Source organism: Rhinolophus sinicus, linkage group LG13 (assembly GCF_036562045.2).
Source record: "Rhinolophus sinicus isolate RSC01 linkage group LG13, ASM3656204v1, whole genome shotgun sequence".
Lineage (NCBI taxonomy): Eukaryota > Metazoa > Chordata > Mammalia > Chiroptera > Rhinolophidae > Rhinolophus > Rhinolophus sinicus.
In genome coordinates, this window is record NC_133762.1 from 28,761,774 (window position 1) to 28,781,459 (window position 19,686).

General features: G+C 45.6%; 1 protein-coding gene across 1 annotated transcript; it reads right to left on the reverse strand.

The window, feature by feature from the left end:
* Positions 1 to 295: 295 nt before the first annotated feature.
* Positions 296 to 19,557, reverse strand: LOC109457086 (spleen trypsin inhibitor I). The gene is made up of 4 exons (XM_019749737.2): positions 18,279 to 19,557; positions 5,032 to 5,174; positions 2,038 to 2,478; positions 296 to 576 (listed from the first exon to the last, which is right to left on the reverse strand). Exons 2-3 carry the CDS (start codon positions 5,123 to 5,125, stop codon positions 2,063 to 2,065), a joined length of 510 nt encoding a protein of 169 aa, XP_019605296.2. The 5' UTR covers positions 5,126 to 5,174; positions 18,279 to 19,557; the 3' UTR covers positions 296 to 576; positions 2,038 to 2,062.
* Positions 19,558 to 19,686: the final 129 nt, after the last annotated feature.

Genomic DNA, 19,686 nt, shown 5'->3' on the forward strand with positions numbered 1-19,686 from the left:
TTCCCCACATCCCCTGGGGATTATGTGGTGGGCTTGATGATTCAATGTTTGTAGGCTGCCTTGCCTTCCCTTTCTCACCCGCCCCCACCTTACCTAATAAGCTACTTGCCCTGTACTCCTCGGGAACCCCAAATTAAGCCTGACCCAGGCTTTGGACCCTTGCAGCTTGGCTGGAGAGTCTAGGTTCTTCCTCCATCCAAAGAACAATGGTTTGGGGTAAGATCACCCCGGTTTCTACCATTTATATGCTCTTATAGGTTGATCTGTGTCTCCCCCAGAAAAAGATATCTTGGCGTCTTAAAATGGGCCTTTATTTGGCAATAGGGTCTTTCTAGAGGTGATCCACTTAAGATGACGTCATGAAGCTGGGCCCTAATCCAATATGACTGATGCCTTATAAAAAGGGGAAGTTAGGACACAGGCAGGAGAAACGCAAGTGAAGATTGGACTTCTGCTGCCACAAACCAAGGACTTTCCAGGAGGCAGGAGAGTGGCCTGGGACAGACCCTTCTTCAGTGCCTTCACAGGGAACATGGCCCTGCTGTCTCCTAGACGTCCGACTGGTAGCCTCCAGAACTGTAAGAGAATAAATATCTGTCGTTTACTGTTACAGCAGCCCCAGGACACAAATATGCCAGCAGTGTGACATCTCCGTGCTTCCGTTGCCTCCCTCGCGGATTCTTAGGATGATTCAAGAAATAATGCATGTAAAAGGCTAAGCATGGAGCCCGGTGCACGGAAGGTGCTCACTAAGTGGGTGGTTGCTATGTTGTAACTGAAATAGCGAGGCCCCTCCCCCCACAAACCACCTCAGGGAAGGGGCTCCTTGGACAAGGGGACAATTAAGCCTTATGCTCCTTCCTTTCTCCTTCTGAGAGTCCAGGCGAACAACCTGCCCTAACCTTTGACCTGGCTCAAAAGTAAAGAACAAAGGTTTTAAGGTTGAAATGTTACTCCAGGTTTTTGTGTAGCTGGGTGGGGGGAGGGGACATAAAGAGTTAGATGACCCCCTAATGGGTTTGCTTCCTACACCTGGTGGGGCCCCATCTGAAGGGGGGGGAGTACCCACTGCTTGGCAGAATAATGTGAAGTGCCACCATTTTTACTGACTGTATGGACAGGACATGGGTTCTTAGTTGCAAACAACAGAAATGTATTTACTTAAATATAAGGCTAGAGACTGTGAGGCCTCAGGCAGGAAAATGTGCAACATGGGTGTGGGGGAAAGGGCTTCTGTAGTGAAAACACCCGTCACCACTAACTCTCAGAACTGGGAACCAGAAACTCCACCACAGCCAGCCCTAGAGATTCCAGTGATGGGGGGTGGGGAGGGTGGGGGGGGGGCGCTTCAACCCTCTGGCCCTACAGCCAACCCAGTGGAGAAGGAACCAAGTGCGAGGGAGAAAGTGATGGGACAAACCGAGGCGCAGGGCTGTCGCTCTCACGTTGCTCAGTCTACTGAATAAGACAGAGCAAAACCAGACCTGTGGGCGGAAGGGCAGAGGCAGGGTTTTGCGAGGAGGGGAGGGTTGAGAAGGGAGCAGCCCTGCGTGGGGCCTCCTGCAGCATCTCAGGGCAGCTCGGGTTCCAGGGTCCCTACAACCAGAAAGGGGCTTGATGGTCCTTACTGAAGCCTCTGACCCGCGGCAGTGCGTCCTGACAGATCCTAGACCATCGCAGGAATGAGCAACCATGCTCGTCCCCACAACCCGGATGACTGACAAGAAGGGAGTGAGTTTGGTGGCAGCTCGGGAGCACTGCAGACCCGTTCTGCAGGGTGGCTGCTTCGGTGCTCCCACCTGAAAAAGGGGAACAGGTGAGAAGGCTCGGGTTGTCTCAAGGGGCGCTCCTAGCAACGACCTTCCGCCACGCTGGCCGTGGGGCATGTGCTCAGTCTGTGGTTTCACAGGACATTGCTGCCACTCCCTCCTCTGAAGGCATCGAGGCAGAGACGCTGTGCAGGTGTGAGGGGTGCGGCCCGACCTCTGCCTCTATCCCTGCCCTTGCGCGTCCCCTCCCTGCCCTGCTCCCCCTTACCCTCCGCCTGAGGTTCATCTTCATCCTAGTCCTGGGCCTCCTCGTTCCCGTCCTCGTCGTTCACCTCGTCCTCGTCCTCGTGCTCATCGTCCTCCTTGAGGTCAGAGTCCTCGTCCTCAGGCTTCTGGTCGTCGTCCTCGTCCTGGTTCTCAGGCGCCAGGTTCCGGCACGCGGGCCCCTGGTGCTGGGGCTCGTCCCCAGGCTCGTCCTTGAGTTCAGGCGGAGCCTGGAGCTCGAGCCTGTACTGGGTCTGCAAAGCTGGTTTTCTCCCGCTGCAGACGCTGGCGCACTCGTCCTTGGTCAGGAAGTTGTTCAGCTTCGCTTTGCCGCCGCCAAACACAAAGGCCTCGCAGAAGCCCGACCTGGTGTTGAAGAAGAACCTGGGCAACACGGCCTTGCCGGGGCCCTTGTAAGGAGGCTCCAGGCAGAACACAGGGCGGCCTGCAGGGAGGCAACAGGGCTCGGGTCAGCTCTGGGGACGCTGTCACGGAGGATGGCCCGCACAGTGAACCACTGAGACCACCGGCATGTCTCCGGATGGGGGACGGTTGGGGGTGGGAGATGGGACATGTCAAACCTTCATTTGATGGCCTGCTGTCTGAGGTATGGTTAATTTTGTTCGGCGTGACAATGGCATGGTGATACTGTAAATAATTATATATCCTTATATATTAAGTATTTATGGAGTATTTATGGATTAATTGGCATATTGACTGAGCTGCGCTTCAAAAAACTCCAGAAAAGTACAAGAAATGTACATAAACAATAGTCTCCATCTGTCAATACTTGTTGCAGCTGCACAGTGGACACATCGTGTGTATTATACTCATCCCTATGCTTTCGGGGATGTTTCAAAGTTTCCACTCTTAAAAAAAAGTCTTAAAGCATCATGCTGTAATGGAGAAAGGCATGGAAGAAAACGTACCAGCATGTTAACTTTGGTTACCCCCCAGGGGATCGGAATAATGTAATATTGGGTGCGTGTGATATTTTCACTTATAATAAGAAATATACATTTGGTGTAGGTCCCATTCCTGCCTGGCACAGAGCTCCTAATACCCTCACAATTCTCTTAGTGGTGAGAGCGATGAAGGTGCCTTTTGTTATGTTATTGAGGTGACTTTTGGTAAGCCCCTGGGTAACCTAGGGAGAGGGGTTGGTTGCCTTTAATGCGATTAGAGAGTTGGAAATTTCAGCCCCATACCCCTCCTCTGGGAGAGGAGAGGGGATGGAGACTGATTCAATAGCCAATGGCCAATGATTTAAACAATCATGCCCAAGTGATGGAGCCTCCATAAAAACCCGAATGGACGGGGTTCAGAGAGCTTCTGGCTCCATGGACACGTAGAGGTACGAGGTGAGGGGTACCTGCAGAGGGCCCTTTCCCCATACCTTGCCCTCTGCATCTCTTCCATCGGCTGTTCATAATTTACATCCTTTAAAACCTAGAATCTAGTAAGTGAAATATTTCTCTGAGCCTCTCTAGCACCGGTGGTGGGACTCTACGGTCTACAGCCAGTGGGTCAGAAGCTTAGGTGACAGTCTGGACTTAACGATTGGCATAAGTTATCAAAACATAAAATGTCTTGAGGATTATTTAAGATAGGAACTTAATAAGTTGCTGAATTATTCAATGTGTTTGTTCAGCCTCAGACTTCTTAAGCCCTTCAATAAGCCATCAATTAAGCAGGGGGAAGAAAACCCCCTGTGAAACACAAGCTAAAAATGTCCCATAACTGTCCAGAGCACAGAGGGGAAGCTCTTAGTAGGAGACCACCTTTGCATCACTTTGGAAATTGCTTGCTTGCACATAAGAAATCACAGTTCTCTCCACCTGACAAAACCACCTGACTTCTGCAGCGAATTCTTAAAACCCAGATAATAGGTAAGGGTCTCTGGGGGCACTGCCCCACACTCACTCCCCTATCCCTTAGCTCCATCCCAGCCAACAAAACACAGGATGAGTGCATCTGGTTTTTTTCCCTGACTCCAACATGTTGTGTCTCTATCGACATCAGCCAATTCCCCAACACCAACCGGGTGTCTTACAGTCAGTTCACTTCTGACACTAATCCCTGGAGGTAGCACAGACTCCACAGGCGAAGGGCTCGGTCCACAAGACTGTCCCCTCTCCCAATGCCAGTCACAAGTTCATGGGGGTGACCCATACTCCTGACCAATCTGGGGTTCCATGACCACACCCCCCAGGGTCAATAATTCATTAGAGCAACTCACAGAGCTCAGAGAAGCACTTTACTCACTGTTACCAGTTGATAATAAAGAATACAACTCAGGAACATCCAAATGGAGGAGATACGTAGGATGGGGCGGAGAGCGGAAGGGGGGGGCTCTCTCACTGGGTGTGTCACCTTCACGGCACCTGGAAGCTCTCCAAACCCGTGATATTTGGGGGTCTTGTTAAGGTTTCATTATATAGTAGGGATAATTGATTGAATCACTGGCCATTATTAATTGAACTCAATCTTGGTACCCTCTCACATCCCCAGAGGAGGGAGGTTTGGAAGTTCTAACCTCATCACCTGGTAGGTTTTCTCAGGCCCCTTCTGAAGCTGTCTAGGCCACCTTCTCCCCCAACTTGAGTCACTTCATTGTCATACAAAGGACTGTAAATTCCAAGACTTTCCTAAGGCCTGGGCCAGGAACCTCGACAGATCAAATACGTATCTTTTTATTATACTCCAGTGAGGTTCAGGGAGGAGGCAGGGACCAGGAATAGAGAGAGTCTCAGAGGTGAGGGCAGAATCTGCTAGAGCTGTCTGATGAGAGTTAGGCAGGATCTTTTTTAAGCTGAAAACACAATGAGTTACTTTTTAGAGTCAAGAAATGTCCCCGGAGTTAAAACGTCCCCATTTACCATGAGACATCTAGAGAGAACGGATTGGCTTCGTCCACCCACACCCCTGCTTCCCCAGCCCCTTCTTACAAATTCATTTTCTGCCCCAGTCCACAGAGCAGAGATGAACGGGAACTTACGTTGGGAAGGGGGAACGGTGTCACTCCCCTGAGCGCCAGCCGCCTGGATGTTGAAGAGAAAGAGAAGGGCTGCAGAGAGGCAGAGTGGGTCCATCTTGAGAGCCGTGGAGGGAGAGCTCCTGAGGGCCTGGCGACTGACAGAGCTTTTAACATCCCAGAGGAGGGGTGGGAACAGGTGAGGTGAGTGGGGAATGAAGAAGGGGAGGAGCCGGGGTGAGTCCTGTTCAAACCTTATCTCCCCACCTCCCCAGGCTTCCTGCTTCTGCCTGCAGAGGCCAAAATGCTTAGTAATAGTGCTTCTTAAACTTCAACATGCCTGCACATCCCCCGGGGACTATGTTGAAATGCAGATTCCGATTCAGTAGGACTGGGGTGGGGCCTGAGAAGCTGCATTTCTAACAGGCTTAGTTACAGGTGCGTCCCTAGTCCCTCTCCTTGCTTGTAAAATGGTCTACAGAATCACTCTTTGAGTAGCAAACCTGGAGGGAACCTCAGCGGGAAAGAAGGGGAGCAGGCAAAGGGAAAAGCTGCTTTTCCCATACACATTGGGAAAGTGGCAGAAGAGAGAAGACCAGGAAGAGGGGAGTCCTAGAGGACCCCCCAATTCTCTCCCACTAATTCGCCTGAACCTACACCTTTACCTTACTTCTTTGGAATGGTCACAATGTCGACCATGTGACCAGTACAATTCACTTGACTTCTGCAAAAATGAATGAGTTCCTCCCCACCCCTTCAGGGGACTAAGCAACTGAGCAGATTTCCACGCGCTTGCACCACCCCACACAGTGTGCACAGCTTAGGAGGACTCAGCATCATAATGTCACTCACCCAGCTGCTACAGAGAGACCCGCAGGCCTGGATATGATTGTGTTGCCACGACCCACGAACAAGTGGCAAGTACCCTTGGGAGCGGAAATACCTTACTTCCTATCTTATGCTTGAGGAACAGAGTGAAGAAACAAAATGGAGTCACTATAGTCAGGGGCTAAATTACTAAGAGCAAGTAGGATGCAGCCTGAGGTAATGATTCTGTTCTTGTTCTAAGTAGCCTGGGAACGTAAACCATTGACCTTTCCAGTCCTGCGTCAATGCCTGAGCAAACAGGAAACCTACAGATAACCCCCTGGTTACCCCCTGAAGGACTAAGGAAAGAATGTTCACCTATTCAGACAACATCGCATCCATTATCCAGCTGGTCTGACATCTGGAGGATTACCATCTCAGAGCTACCCAGAGGCTGATAACGTACACTGATCCTTCTTAAGAATGTACTTTTTACTGTAAGAGTTCTTATCGTTTCTTTCTTCTTCAGAACCCTCGGGATATTCCCTAGTTGTGTATTCAGTTTCCAAACCCTGGATACCCTTGAGTAAATCTATAATTTACCCAGCAAAGACCCACACCCTTTTTGAGTTCATTTGACATATTGGAGACAAACTCAACCGGGAGTGTAAGACCCCACAGTGGTTAAGATTGTGTGTTTCACCATCAGGGGGACTTGGGTTTGGCAAATTTCTTAGTGTTTCTGGACCTGAGTGCCCTCATCTGCAAAACAGGCTTGTTTATAAAATCAAGACCCTGTTTCTCAGGGTTCTTGTTGTGAGGGTATTTGAGACTAATGAATAGAGAATGCTCAGCTCTGTCCCTGGGTAGGAAATGCTCAGAAATGCAGGATTGCTATCATGGTCATCATCATCACACCTGTGGAAGAGAAAGCAATTTCCCTCTACACTTCTGGGGGTTTTCGGCTGATCTAATAATTAAATGTACAGGAGGGAGATTAACAAGAGAAAGTAACCAGATCTAGTTGCATATGTACATATGGGAGCTCCACATACCTGAGAGAGTCAGAGCCCCCACATACATGAGAGTTGCAGAGACAGAAAGGTATAATAACGTATATATGGCATCCTGAACCAAGGAATGAGGTAAGACGCCTTGGAGCTTCAGAGGGAAAGAGGGTCATTCGCAGATTGATAAGACAACCAGATGTTCAGTAATTAGATGTTTGCCCTGCTCGACATAGGTCATAAACAGTCATACATGATGATAACTCTTGTTATCTTATTTGGAAAGACCTCGAATTTAAATTCTTTAACGGAGAGGTAAAAGGTTCTCTGGAGCCTACGATATCGCCATTGCCATCAGCGAAAAATAATCCACATACCAAAGTAGCTCATCTTGGAGAGGCTTGTTCTGAACCCTCCAGTCTCATGTTGAAATTTCCGGAGAAGTTTCAACTTCCAGATGTTGGGTCGATAGATTTACTTTACAGCTATCGTTTACCCATCTTAGAGCCTTCTGATTTAGGAGCAGATTGCTCCTATTCTACAAGCGTAGCAGGATGGCAAAATCTGGCACGGAAGGGCCATTTTTGCAGAAGCAAAATGGATTTCATCCACCTGTGCCACAATCTTTATAGATTTTGTTGTGGCTGACTTTGCATGAAAGTCAGCTGAGGTATTTCCCTGATACTCAGGTTCAGTCCTTTTAGTATGAGCCTCCATTTTGACAACAGACATTTTATACTAAGAGATATCAGACTTACAGTATTTTTGCACAGTTTCTGGAACATTTCTACCGTATACCCATATACAGACAGAACATAAAGAAGGCTACATGGTTCGGATACTGACTAAATAGGACCAAGGATTATTATGAAACAATACTTAATTACCTATCTGACCAAAGTAACAATAAAAGATTTCAAAGCCAAATACAAAAGATTAGCGCTTACTATTGAGACTATTGTATTTCCTTAAGTAATCAAAGACCCAATTAAGAAGACATAAACACAGAAGCTTTGCTTTCTCAGCAGATTACTCGAAAAGAAAAACATTTTACAATCTCTTATTAGTATACCCGCTGGACAGCCCAAGAAAACTTTGTCCTTTTAGCAGGTGAAAAGAAATTAAGTTTTAGTATTATAATGTACATCATTAATACTAAAGCTTAATTTTTCAAACCCTCATAAATTCATTCAATCTTATCAGCTTGATCACACATAAAATTCCTTTCTCAGATTTCCTTTTCATAAACCTTCCACAACTTTCTGTTTCCATTTTAGTTCTTCTCTTGTTCTCTTACCCACTCAGAAAAAAAACAACTTTATGTTAGGACAGAATTACCTTCTTTCACTACCCACAAAAATGTATCTCCATCTCTTAGTCCTTCTATTACCAAAAACATATATTATTTTCCTTCCATATTAATTAGCATTCTTAATGCTTAGAAACCTTGATTTCTAGTGAAAACTAGAAGTAAGCAATTGTGAACCATCTGTTACACCAGTATTCTTTAGATTGACAAATTTATAAATACATCCCATAGTTTCGAGAAATACATGCTTTTTCATAGTATAGTCTTTCAATGTGGCACATGTTTACCAACAGACCCAAATTTATCTTTTAGTTTCTCTGTAATAAGAAGCTATAAGTTGATAGAACTATGTTCAGTAATTAATGTTTCATTATTTTATCTTACTTGGAAATGATCTGGGTATTCAGTAATTTCCACCATTTAATTTAACTTTCCAAAATTCTAAGGTTTCAAGTTACCAAAAGATTTTGGGAAACATTTTTAAGTATATATAACACATTATTGTTAATAGTTTCATCTCAAAATCTCTTATTCTACTACCTATTCAGTTTACTTGCTCTTAACAATTATGTTTAGATTACTTATGAAATTTTTATTATATTGAGTTATTTTTCATGCTGACAAATTTTGCAACAGAAATAACATGAACTTATTTCAATAAATCTAGGCAAAATAAAAGTATTATATTTAATGGTGATAACTCTAAACATTTGCCTATTTTAATTAGACAAACATATTTAATTAGCAGATCACATGAACCTGAAAGGCATTTGGGTTAGTTTCTATTATATTATTAAGAATTTGTTTATATAAGGGCATTTTTGTTTAAGCCAGTTAAATAGAAATCTTTGACAAATGAGCAATACCATCCAGAGGTAGAAAATGCTACACAACACACAGGGACATAGACAGATGCAAACAGAGACCTTCTAGCCTTTGTTTTATAATTACTGCCATGAGATGGGCACGATAATGTAAAATTCACTAGCTATTAGAGAACAGTTGGAGTAAGTTAAGTTTATCCACTCAGATAGTTAAGGCTTTTTCTTATTAATATTTGTGGAGAAGATACTTAACCTTATAGAAGCTGTGGGCTAGATCTTGGGCAAGGATCCTTCTATACATATTTTTTTTTTAATTCCTTTCCTTTTCTTTTTTCTTCAAGTCTTAGGAATTAAAGATGGTAAAGATAAGTGGGCTTTGAACTGCTTCTAGAGTTGCGTTTCTGGTTTCACAAATATTTGTAAGGTGAGGACGATTGCTCTCAATCTCCCCCAAAGAACTGGCTTGTAACTTAAGTAACAACATAGATTGATCTACTTCTCCAAGTACATCATCCTTAATTTGCTTCTTTCCCTCTGGGTACAGTTTTATTTTAGCTTAGAAGACAAGACCTTAAAAAAAAAAAATCCTATCAGGCTCTGAATACCAGCTTCCAGTTTGACCAAATTCCTGATGAAAAGTTATTAAATATCAAAAGTTTCAAATATCTCATCAGGTTTCAGCTGGGAAAAACAGTAAATATTCCTGGCAGAATTAAACAATTCCATGATATTTTTAACATACTTCCTCCAAATCAAATTTTAAGTGACGTCTTTCTGACCTCTAAGTATCTTTGGGATTTTTCAGAGGGTTCCTGGAACATCTCAAAAGACTTGTTCTCTCTCCTTATAAAAACCAAAATATTAAACTAATCAGGTTTATTTGATGTTAATTTACCTAAGAAGCACTGCCAAATAAGAAGTAATGCTAAACCTTCTTCGGCTATAATTGTATTGGTATGTATTATTGATATAAGTGTTCCAGAACTGTATAAAATTCCTAAAAATCTGATCTGTCCTGATATTAGGTTGGTGCAAAAGTAATTGTGGTTTTTGCATTTATTTTTAACCTTTTAAACTGCAATTACCTTTGTACCAACCTAATATAATGTTATCGGTCATAATTTCAGTTATCATCTTTGTATGATAATCAGAGCCAAATGTGAAAGTTAAAATAGCACATATTCCACCAAATAACTATTACAACTGATAAATGAATTCAGTAAAGTAGCAGGATACAAAATTAACATTCAGAAATCAGTTGCATTTTTCACACCGATAATGAACTATCAGAAAGAGAAACTAAGAAAACAATCCCATTTACAATTGCATCAAAAAGAAAATACCTAGGAATAATTTAACCAAAGAGGTAAAACACCTGTATTCTGAAAAGTATAAGATATTGAAGAAGACACAAGTAAGTGGAAGCATACATTATGCTCATGGATAGGAAGAATTAACATTGTTAAAATGTTCATACTATCCAAAGCAATCTATAGATTCAATGCAATCCCTATCGAAATACCAATGACATTTTTCACAGAACTAGAATAAATAATCCTAAAATTTATATGAAACCATAAAAGACCCCAAATAGTCACGGCAATCTTGAGAAAGAAAAACAAAGTTGGAGGTATCATGCTACCTGATATCAAACTATACTCTAATGCCATAGTAATCAAAACAGCATGGTACTGGCATAAAAACAGACACATAGATCAACAGAACAGAATAGACAGCCCAGAAATAAACCCATGCCTACATGGTCATTTAATCTATGACAAAAGAGGCAAGAATATACAATGGGGTAAAGACAGCCTATTCAACAAATGATGCGGTGAAAACGGGTCAGATACATGCAAAAAAAATAAAATAAAACAGAACCACTTTCTTATTCCATATACAAGAATAAACTCAAAATGGATTAAAGACTTACATGTAAGACCTGAAATCATAAAACTCTAGAAGAAAATATAGGCAGTAAACTCTCCAACATTGCCCGTAGTAATATTTTTACTGATATATCCCCTCGGGCCAGGGAAACAAAAGAAAAAATAAACAAATGGGACTACATCAGACTAAAAAGTTTTTGCACAGTAAAGGAAACCATCAACAAAACAAAGACACCCCAGTGAATGAGAGAAGATTTTCGCCAAGGATACATCTGATAACCGGTTAATATCCAAAATTTATAAAAGAACTCATACAAATCAACACCAAAAAATCAATCCAATTAAAAAATGGGCAGAGGACTTGAATAGTCATTTCTCCAAAGAGGATATAAGATGGCCAATAGACATGTGAAAAGATGCTCAATGTCACTAATCATGAGGGAAATGCAAATTAAAACCACAATATCACCTCACACCTGTCAGAATGTCTATCATCAATAAATCAACAAACAACAAGTGCTGGTGAGGGTGTGGAGAAAAGGGTATTATGGTAAGTGAAATAAGTCAGAGAGAAACAAATACCATATGATCTCACTTATATGTGGAATCTAAAATACAAATAAATGAACAAACAAAACAGAAATAGTTTCCTAGATACAGATAACAAATTGATGGTTGCCAGAGGGAAGGTGGTTGGGGAGCTGGGTGAAAAAGTAAAGGGATTCAGAATTACAAATTGGTAGTTATAAAATAGTCAAGGGGATGGAAAGCACAGTATGGGGAATATAGTCATTAATATTGTAAAAACTATGTATAGTGCTAGGTGGGTACCAGACTTTGTGGGGATCACTTCATAAAGTATATAAATGTCTAACTACTGTGCTGTACCCCTGAAACGAATATAAAATAATATTGAATGTCAACTGTAATTGAAAAATTAAAAAATAATAAAAAATAAAAATAAATACATAACATTCTGGTTCTAGAAAAATCAATAAAAACTTCCTATCAAAAAAAATCAAGTGATTCAGAAAGAGGTCAGTTACTTTATTTGCTGATTATCCATAAATATTAAAGATCATTTAATATAAATACCTTTTTCCTAGTTATGAAATGATTCTTGTTCATTGTCATGCAAATGATACTAATGTGGATTTTTTAAATATCAAAATTACTTGAAGTTCCACCACCCAGAGAAAACGACTCTAAATGGATTAGTGAGCAATGTTCAAGTTCTCATTCTATAGGATTAAACGCATATTTTGCATCAACAGGACCACACTAGATCTCCTACCTTGTGATTTTTTTATTCAACAAAATGTATGCACTGCTCTCCATGTTGACGTATATAGATCAACACTGTGCTTTTTAATGACTGCATAGTAGCCCATCAATTCCCTGTTGGTAAACATTTCCGTTTTTTCAAATTATAATTTTTTGCAATTATAAACAAGACCACGACAAACATCTTGTCGTCGAGTTATGAAAGGCGGCAGGATGCAGAGCCTGGGATTGGAAATTGAATCTGAGTTTAAACCTCAGGCCTGAACTTGTAGGTTTTATGATTTGGGGGAAATTACCATATCTCTCTGAGCCTCAGTTTCTTCATTTGTGAAGTGGAGACAGTAACAGCCTCATTGTTGGTTAAATAATGCAGAGTATGACAAAGACCTAGCATGGTGATTGGGGTAGAAAAGGTGCTCAGAAAAAGATACTTACCAGTTCATAAGGACACATAAGTGACAATTCCATCCTTCCTTAGCTCTGCAGCCAATCTCAAGCAAGAGGCTCCCCAGGAGTTGTCCCCCACTCTCCCTGCCCGGGGCAGCCACCCACCTCTCCCCATTGCAGCCAACCCCCCCCCCCCCCCCGCACACACACACACACACATACACACGCAAAGGCTGTTTCCACCTACTAAGTGCAATGAGTGTGAGCATTTACTGATGGTGATTGCTAGGGCAATGCCAATGATTTTGGGACCGCAGAGATCTGTTTGAGCATCTGCAAACCAGGTAAGTCCCCTTACAGAAAAAGGAAGAGTAATGGAGGTGACAGGATGATGGATGTGTGAAGGGAGAGAGTGTTGGTGAGGCTGGTGGTAGTAATGTAGGTGATGATGTTATGATGGGAGTTGGTGATGACGGGAAAAGTGGAAATCAGGGACATGTCAGCATGGGATGGTAGTGACGGTGGTAAGGACGGTGCCGGGGTGTAGATAACAAGGCTGTGGTTGGTGCTGGAATGGAGCGTAAAGGTGAAAGGAATACTGGTTCCCGTAGTAACGCCTTTGTAAGAATGCGGTGGTGCTGGTGCGACACAGGTGAAGATGGCAATGGGGACGATCGTGTTCAGAGGTGGTGAACGTCACTGTGGCTGTGACCATGGTGGAGACGATAGATAAGCAGAGATCCCCAGGGTGGTAGATGGTAGGTAAGGAGTCCCCCTTGATGGCTCTGGCACTAGGTCACCAATAGGCCAGCCAGGGGGGAGGTGACTGTCATCTCCTTTACAGAGACCAAGGTAAAGGGCAGCAGAGACGATGCCTGCACATTCCTAGGTCTTGACTGACAGCTGGCTCTGCCCGCCTTCATGCTCTGGAGCCCATCCTGAGCCCATCCTGGAACCTGCTGGCAATGGGTCAACAAAGACTTGATGTGGCCTGAAGACGTCCTCCAAGGACCCTGGGCCTGTGCTGAGAAATTGCTCACAGCCTCTTCAGCTCTCATGGGGGATCAATCCTGGGTCACCCCCAACCTTCCACCTATTGGGCCCTCATTCTCCTGTGCCCTTAAAATAAGGATGAGGACACAGCACACAAGTTTCCCCTCTCACCAGGGGGTCCTCACAGAAGCCAGACGGAATGGAAATTTGGGGACCCGGCATGTCTGTTTCCAGCGCCTGCCGCCTGGGGCTCCCTGTGGAGCTGGGAGGTTCTTCCTGTCCAGCAGGAACCGTGCCCTACAGGAGTGTGGGGAGGGGTAGAAATTCAGGGAATCTTGGTCAACCAGGGTGTGACTCCCCTCCCTACCCAGAGGAATCCTGGAAAAACAGGTTTTAGGTTTTTGCATGTGGTAAAATATATACCACATAACATTTACCTTTTTAATCACTTCTAAGTGTGTGATTTACTGGCTTTGGGTCCACGCACACTGTTGTGGTACCATCACCACAGTCCATGTCCAGCTCTTTGTCATCTTTCCAAATAGGAACTTTCTACCCATTAAAACTAACTCCCCATTCGTGCCTCCCCCAGCTCCTGGCAACCCCTATTCCACTTTCTGTCTCCACGAGTCTGACCACCCTAGGTACCTCTTCGAAGTGGACTCATGTAGTATTTGTCCTTTTAGTCTGGCTTATTTCATTGGGCATCACGTCTTCAAGGTTTATCCAGGTTGTAGTATGTCAGCATTTCCTTTCTTTTTAAGGCTGAATAATAGTCCACTGTTACGTAATTTCTTGAATGCCAGATGGGGTCTGCCCTGAGCACCACACCCACGTCCCCCCATAACCCTCTCCTCGTGGCCTCCATCTAATCCAACCACTTCCCCTTGTTGCGAGGGAAACTGCTGCTCAAGATGAAACAGCAATACTAGAGGCCAGAACCTCGGCTTCCCAGGTGAGACCCACGCTTGGGGGTGTCCTTGGTGTCCTTGCAAGTTTCCCACCCCCACAGCACTCAGATGTCCTGACTTCTCTAGTTGGCCAGGAGCCAACCTAGACCACACAAAATCACACGGGAAGAACCTGTCAGTAGCCCAAAGCTGTGCAGGGCTCAAGGCGGGAATGAGTATGTAGAGAGAGGGAAAGGTCAAGTTTTTCCCTGTATTTCCCCACTCCCTTTCCTGTTCTTAACTGTTACTCAAGAGATTTGCGCTCTGGAAGATTAAGTGAGGATAGCTTTCGACTGGTATTTAAAACAGTTTCTAGTCTCTGAAGCTTATACAGTTTTTAAAATACAACTACTGAAAGTATTTCTTTTAAAGTAGAAGCAACATCCACACAAAGTGTTTAATCAGTAGCTCACATCAATTTTAGAGATGGGACAAGAACCACGTCCCATGCGCCAGGTCATAACTAACCACCCTTTTCTTCTCTCCCAGGAAAATGAATCAATACTTCCCCGGGGGTTGGGTTGGATCACAGCATTTATTCTAATCTGTTTTAAGTTTGTTTTTCTCTCTCTGTGTCTTGGCTGAGAGCAGGGCAGAGACCATGTTCAGATGTGTATTTCGCAAAGGACTTAACATATTTTAAACACTTACCAGCAAGCACCGAGTGAATAGGTAGTGAATTCATCTTTGAATGCATGTCATAGAATCTACCCCACACTCAATCCAAAAGTCAGTCCTGGGGGTGGGTCTACCTCCAACATTTATCCCAAAATCCATCAACCTCTCACCACCTCTACTGCCACCACCCCAGTCCCCTTTTCTTGATGACGCCATCGCTTTCTTGTTGGCCTCCAGTGTCCATTCTTTCTCCCTACAGTCTAGTCTCATCACAGCGATCAGAGTGCTCTTTTAAACATCAAATCAGTTACTATCAAGGTGCTAGTTTTCCTGTGGTACAGTAGGGTCATGGGTGCTTACTGCATTGAAATACACGCATAGATGTGGACATAATACCTAAAAAGGGCCAAACATGGATCAATGCTGAAAGGATCATGAAGCAAGAATTATTAACCCAATTCTGTGCACCAGGAAGCCAAAAAAGTATATAAACAAAGCAGCGTAAATCAGAGCTTGTTACTCCTGAACTTCCCATCACATGGAGAATAAAACCCAGAGTCCTTGCCTACAGGGCGTGCTTCCATCAGGCCCCTGCCTCCCCTCTGAGCTCCCGCTACAGACTTTCTTGTTTTGCAAACACACTCGCACGCTCCTGCTGCAGTCTTTGCACTTACTGTTCCCTCTGACTAGTATGCGCTTCCCTAGGATTTCATGTCATTTTCTCCTTCACTTTATTCAGGTCCCTGCTCATTCATCACTTGAGAGGTCTGATCATCCTTTTCATGTTCACCCTGCTTTACTTTTCTTCAAGAAACACAGCACTACCTGAAATGACACTGTGTGTTTATTGCTGTGTCTAAGCTTGTATTACCTGTCTCTCCTGCGGCACGCTGAGTACTGGGAGGGTCGGGATTTCCTTTCTCGTTCACTGGTATGTCCCTGGTGCCTAGAACAGTGCTCAGCACACGATAGGTACTAGACAAATATTTGCTGAACAAGTGGGTGGGTGGATGGATGGATGGATGGATGGATGGATGGATGGATGGATGGATGGATGGATGATACATAGAAATGGTGGCCAGATGGGTCAGAGGGTGTGTGAATGAATGAATAAATGAACAAGTAAAGGAATGACTATGCAAGCTCACATGAAGCCATGCTCACTGTAGGACTGCGGATGGTCGGAAAGGGCTTCAGGGAAGATGTAGCTCAGGGACCAAACCAGGGAGGCATTAATGAGAAGTGCAGAAGCAGAGGCAGGGAGGCTGGGAAACGCAAGGCTGATGAACTTTGCCGCTTTCTCCCTCCTCCCAGCACTCCTCGCTCAGGGCGGGGGCTCCGCCTCCCAACCCAGCTCTCAGTACATTACCAACCACCCGTCCCACTGCAGGTAGAAGGTAGAGGAGGCTGACGCCAGGCTGCCTGGTTACCGGGGGAGGGAAGGGGTCGGGTTCTGGGGGCCTTGCTGCTCCCCCAAGCCTTCTGAGAGCACCTGACAGGTGGGCCTCAAAGCTCCCAGGGCACAGCTGCTGCCAAACGTGCCTGAGCCTCATGCCAGCTCTCTCCAGGCTCTCTTCAGAGGGGACAGGCCACTGCAGTGTCCTGGAAGGGTCAGGGTAGGCAGGCAGTGACAGTGTCGGTGGGTTCTGTCCAGCAAGTGGAACAGCAGTTGGTCACAAGGAGCTGTCCCAGGTGTTGAGGGACGATACCAAGGGAGACTGAAGTTCTTCTGAGTCAAGTCCACTTCCACTGTTCTTTTCCCCAGGAGGCCCTCAGAGGACAGGAGCGCCCCTCTGTGCCCCCAGACTAGCCAGACAGCCCCAGCATGGGAGGGGAGAGCCCACCTCACGATTACCCGCGGGCCTGACTGACTTGGCCTTCAGCACCTCTGGCCCTTTCCCCAGATGCCAATGCCTTGTGCCAACCCACTTGGAGAAGGCCACGGCCAAGGGTACACGTGCAGACTCCCAAATGAGCACAAACGTAAATGCCCAGGCCTTGAGGGCAGGGACAAGGGAAGATTGTCCCAGTGCTGCCATAGCAAGTATTTCAAGGCTCAGAACACAGGGATTTGGGTGACCTGGCTTGCTGAGCAGCAAAATTACTGCATGATATTCATATGTTCATTCAGCAATTACCGGCATGTAAACTACATGCCAGGCACTGTTCCAGATACTGCAGCTACCAAAGATGAAAATCTTGGCCCTTGTAGAGCTTAATAATTAATAAACAAGATAAGACACATAGCATGTTAGATGGTGGTAAGAGCTATAGAGGAAATGGACAGGGACGGAGTGAGCTTGTAGCTGGGGGAGCGATTTAAAATCAGGGGCCAAGAAGACCTCACTGATAACTCGATAGTGGAGGTGGTGAAAAGGAGTTGGATTCTGGATGGATTCTGAAGGTAAAGCAAACAGACTTGTTGATGGGGGGGCGCGAGAGAAGAACGAAAGATGACTCAAGGTCTCTGGCCTGAGCTACTGGAAAAATGAGAGTTGCCACTGACAGAGATGAGCCGACTACAGATGACCATGTTTGGGGTGAGGGTGGAGAATGTCAGCTCGGGTTTGGAGATATTCCATTTGACGTGCCTTTAGACAGCCAAGTCTAGATGGCAAGCAGGCAGTAGTTGGGTAAATGAATCTGGAATTCAGGGAGGAGGTCTAGACTAGAGATGTGGGGTGTGGTCACCGTACAGATTACTTATGACGTGGTAGCGGAGGCTGTTTCTAGGTACTAACTTGGTGGGGTGGATAAGGCAGCCAGGCCACAACTTCATGTTTTTCTGACTTGGCAGACATGCCGTCTCATATAGGCTGCCAAGACCACTCAGCTTCTGGTATCTACCCACCTGCATTCTTATCTCATTTACACTCTGCTTATTTACTGCTTTGGAAATAAACTCAAGTCCAAGCATCTTGACCAAGTTGTGTTTGCCCAGGGTCTAGATTAGCTCACCAGCTCCCTTCATACTCACACACGGATGCACACACATGACTCGTAAGTTCTGAGGGCTCTTGGAAACCCCTCAGAAGCAGCCTAAACAGTCCCATCTGTTGGCTCTACAAACACCACCAGTACCAGTGTTAAAAACAGGTGCACTCCTACTTGGTGGGGGTTATAGGTGCCCCTCACCCTACCCATCCTTACCCCTGGACCCTAGATCCCAAACCAGAATAGCCCGTAACCATTCACACATTTACCATTTGCTGACTGAGCTGGATCAGGTCCAGATTGGAAGGCAGTCCCTGTGGGTCCAGGAAGCCCATAGTCTAATGGAAGTTAAAGGACAATAACAAACCAGGGTGACGAGGAACATGTGAAAGTCAGTCCAGGGCCGGCCCGGTGGCTCAGGAGGTTGGAGCTCCATGCTCCTAATGCTGAAGGCTGCCAGTTCGATTCCCACATGGGCCAGTGGGCTCTCAACCACAAGGTTGCTGGTTCGACTCCTCGAGTCCCGCAAGGGATGGTGGGCTCCGCCCCCTGCAACTAAGATTGAACACGGCACCTTGAGCTGAGCTGCCGCTGAGCTCCCGGATGGCTCAGTTGGTTGGAGCGCGTCCTCTTAACCACAGGGTGCTGGTTCGACTTCTGCAAGGGATGGTGGGCTGCGCCCCCTGCAACTAATAACGACAACTGGACTTGGAGCTGAGCTGCGCCCTCCACAACTAAGATTGAAAGGACAACAACTTGACTTGGAAAAAGTCCTGGAAGTACACACTGTTCCCCAATAAAGTCCTGTTGCCCTTCCCCAATAAAAAACAAAAACAGGCAGTCCAGAGAGCTGTGGGAGCAGAGGAAAGGGGCATCTACAGCAGCCTGGTGTATCAGAGAAGGCTTCCTAGAGGAAGGAACATCTTATCTGGTTTTGTACGTAAAAGTGAAACAGGCAGTTGAGGAGTGGTGTGGCTGGTGGAACAGGGCATTCTAAGCCAAACCACTCTGGGACAATGGGGGAGGGGAGGGACAGACCACAAGTGGCATATATAGTTGATGCCACTTGTGTCAGAGGAAGACACAGAAGATGGGGGTAGGGAGAGGCATCCGCCTAAGGACCTGTTTTACAGGAATCCAGGGTTGTATATACAGAAGGGGAGGTGGGCAGGGATAGGCTTCAATCCAATGGGCCTGGTTTCAAAGCCTGTGGGTGGTCCAAGGACCACCTGCAACACAAGCTCACGAGGAACCTGATAAAAAGGCAGGGCTACACCTAGTCAACTGAATCCATAGGGTCTGGACCCCAGGAATCTGCTTTATTTTCACAGGAGCCCCAAATGATTGTGGTGCATGATCCAGTCAGAAAAACACCACAGCTCGCCCACCTCTCCAGCTCTACCCTGGGTGGCAGGGGACCCGTTCTCAGGGCCCCTACAAAAGGCAGAGGATGAGTCATGTTCATGCTCATGGATGTGCTTACATAACCCTCCCTGCCACACCCGGGGACTCTGGGAATTACAGCCAGGTAAGGCTGGTGTGGGAGGCAGGAGTAGAGAAGCAGTTTCTGGCTGAGGTGGGGGAGGCAGGGCTGTTTAGTTTGGGGGGCAGGAGATCCTGTTCAGCACCCAGCAAACAAGCTGCAGCTCTTCCCACGCCTCAAGGAGACAGGAGGCC

Bases quoted from the DNA above. Each gene is read 5' to 3' on its own strand.
- LOC109457086 (XM_019749737.2), bottom strand. From the start codon at position 5,125: ATGGACCCACTCTGCCTCTCTGCAGCCCTTCTCTTTCTCTTCAACATC. The intron at 2,479-5,031 runs GTAAGTTCCCGT...GCCTCCCTGCAG, and splicing joins CACCGTTCCCCCTTCCCAAC to GCCGCCCTGTGTTCTGCCTG.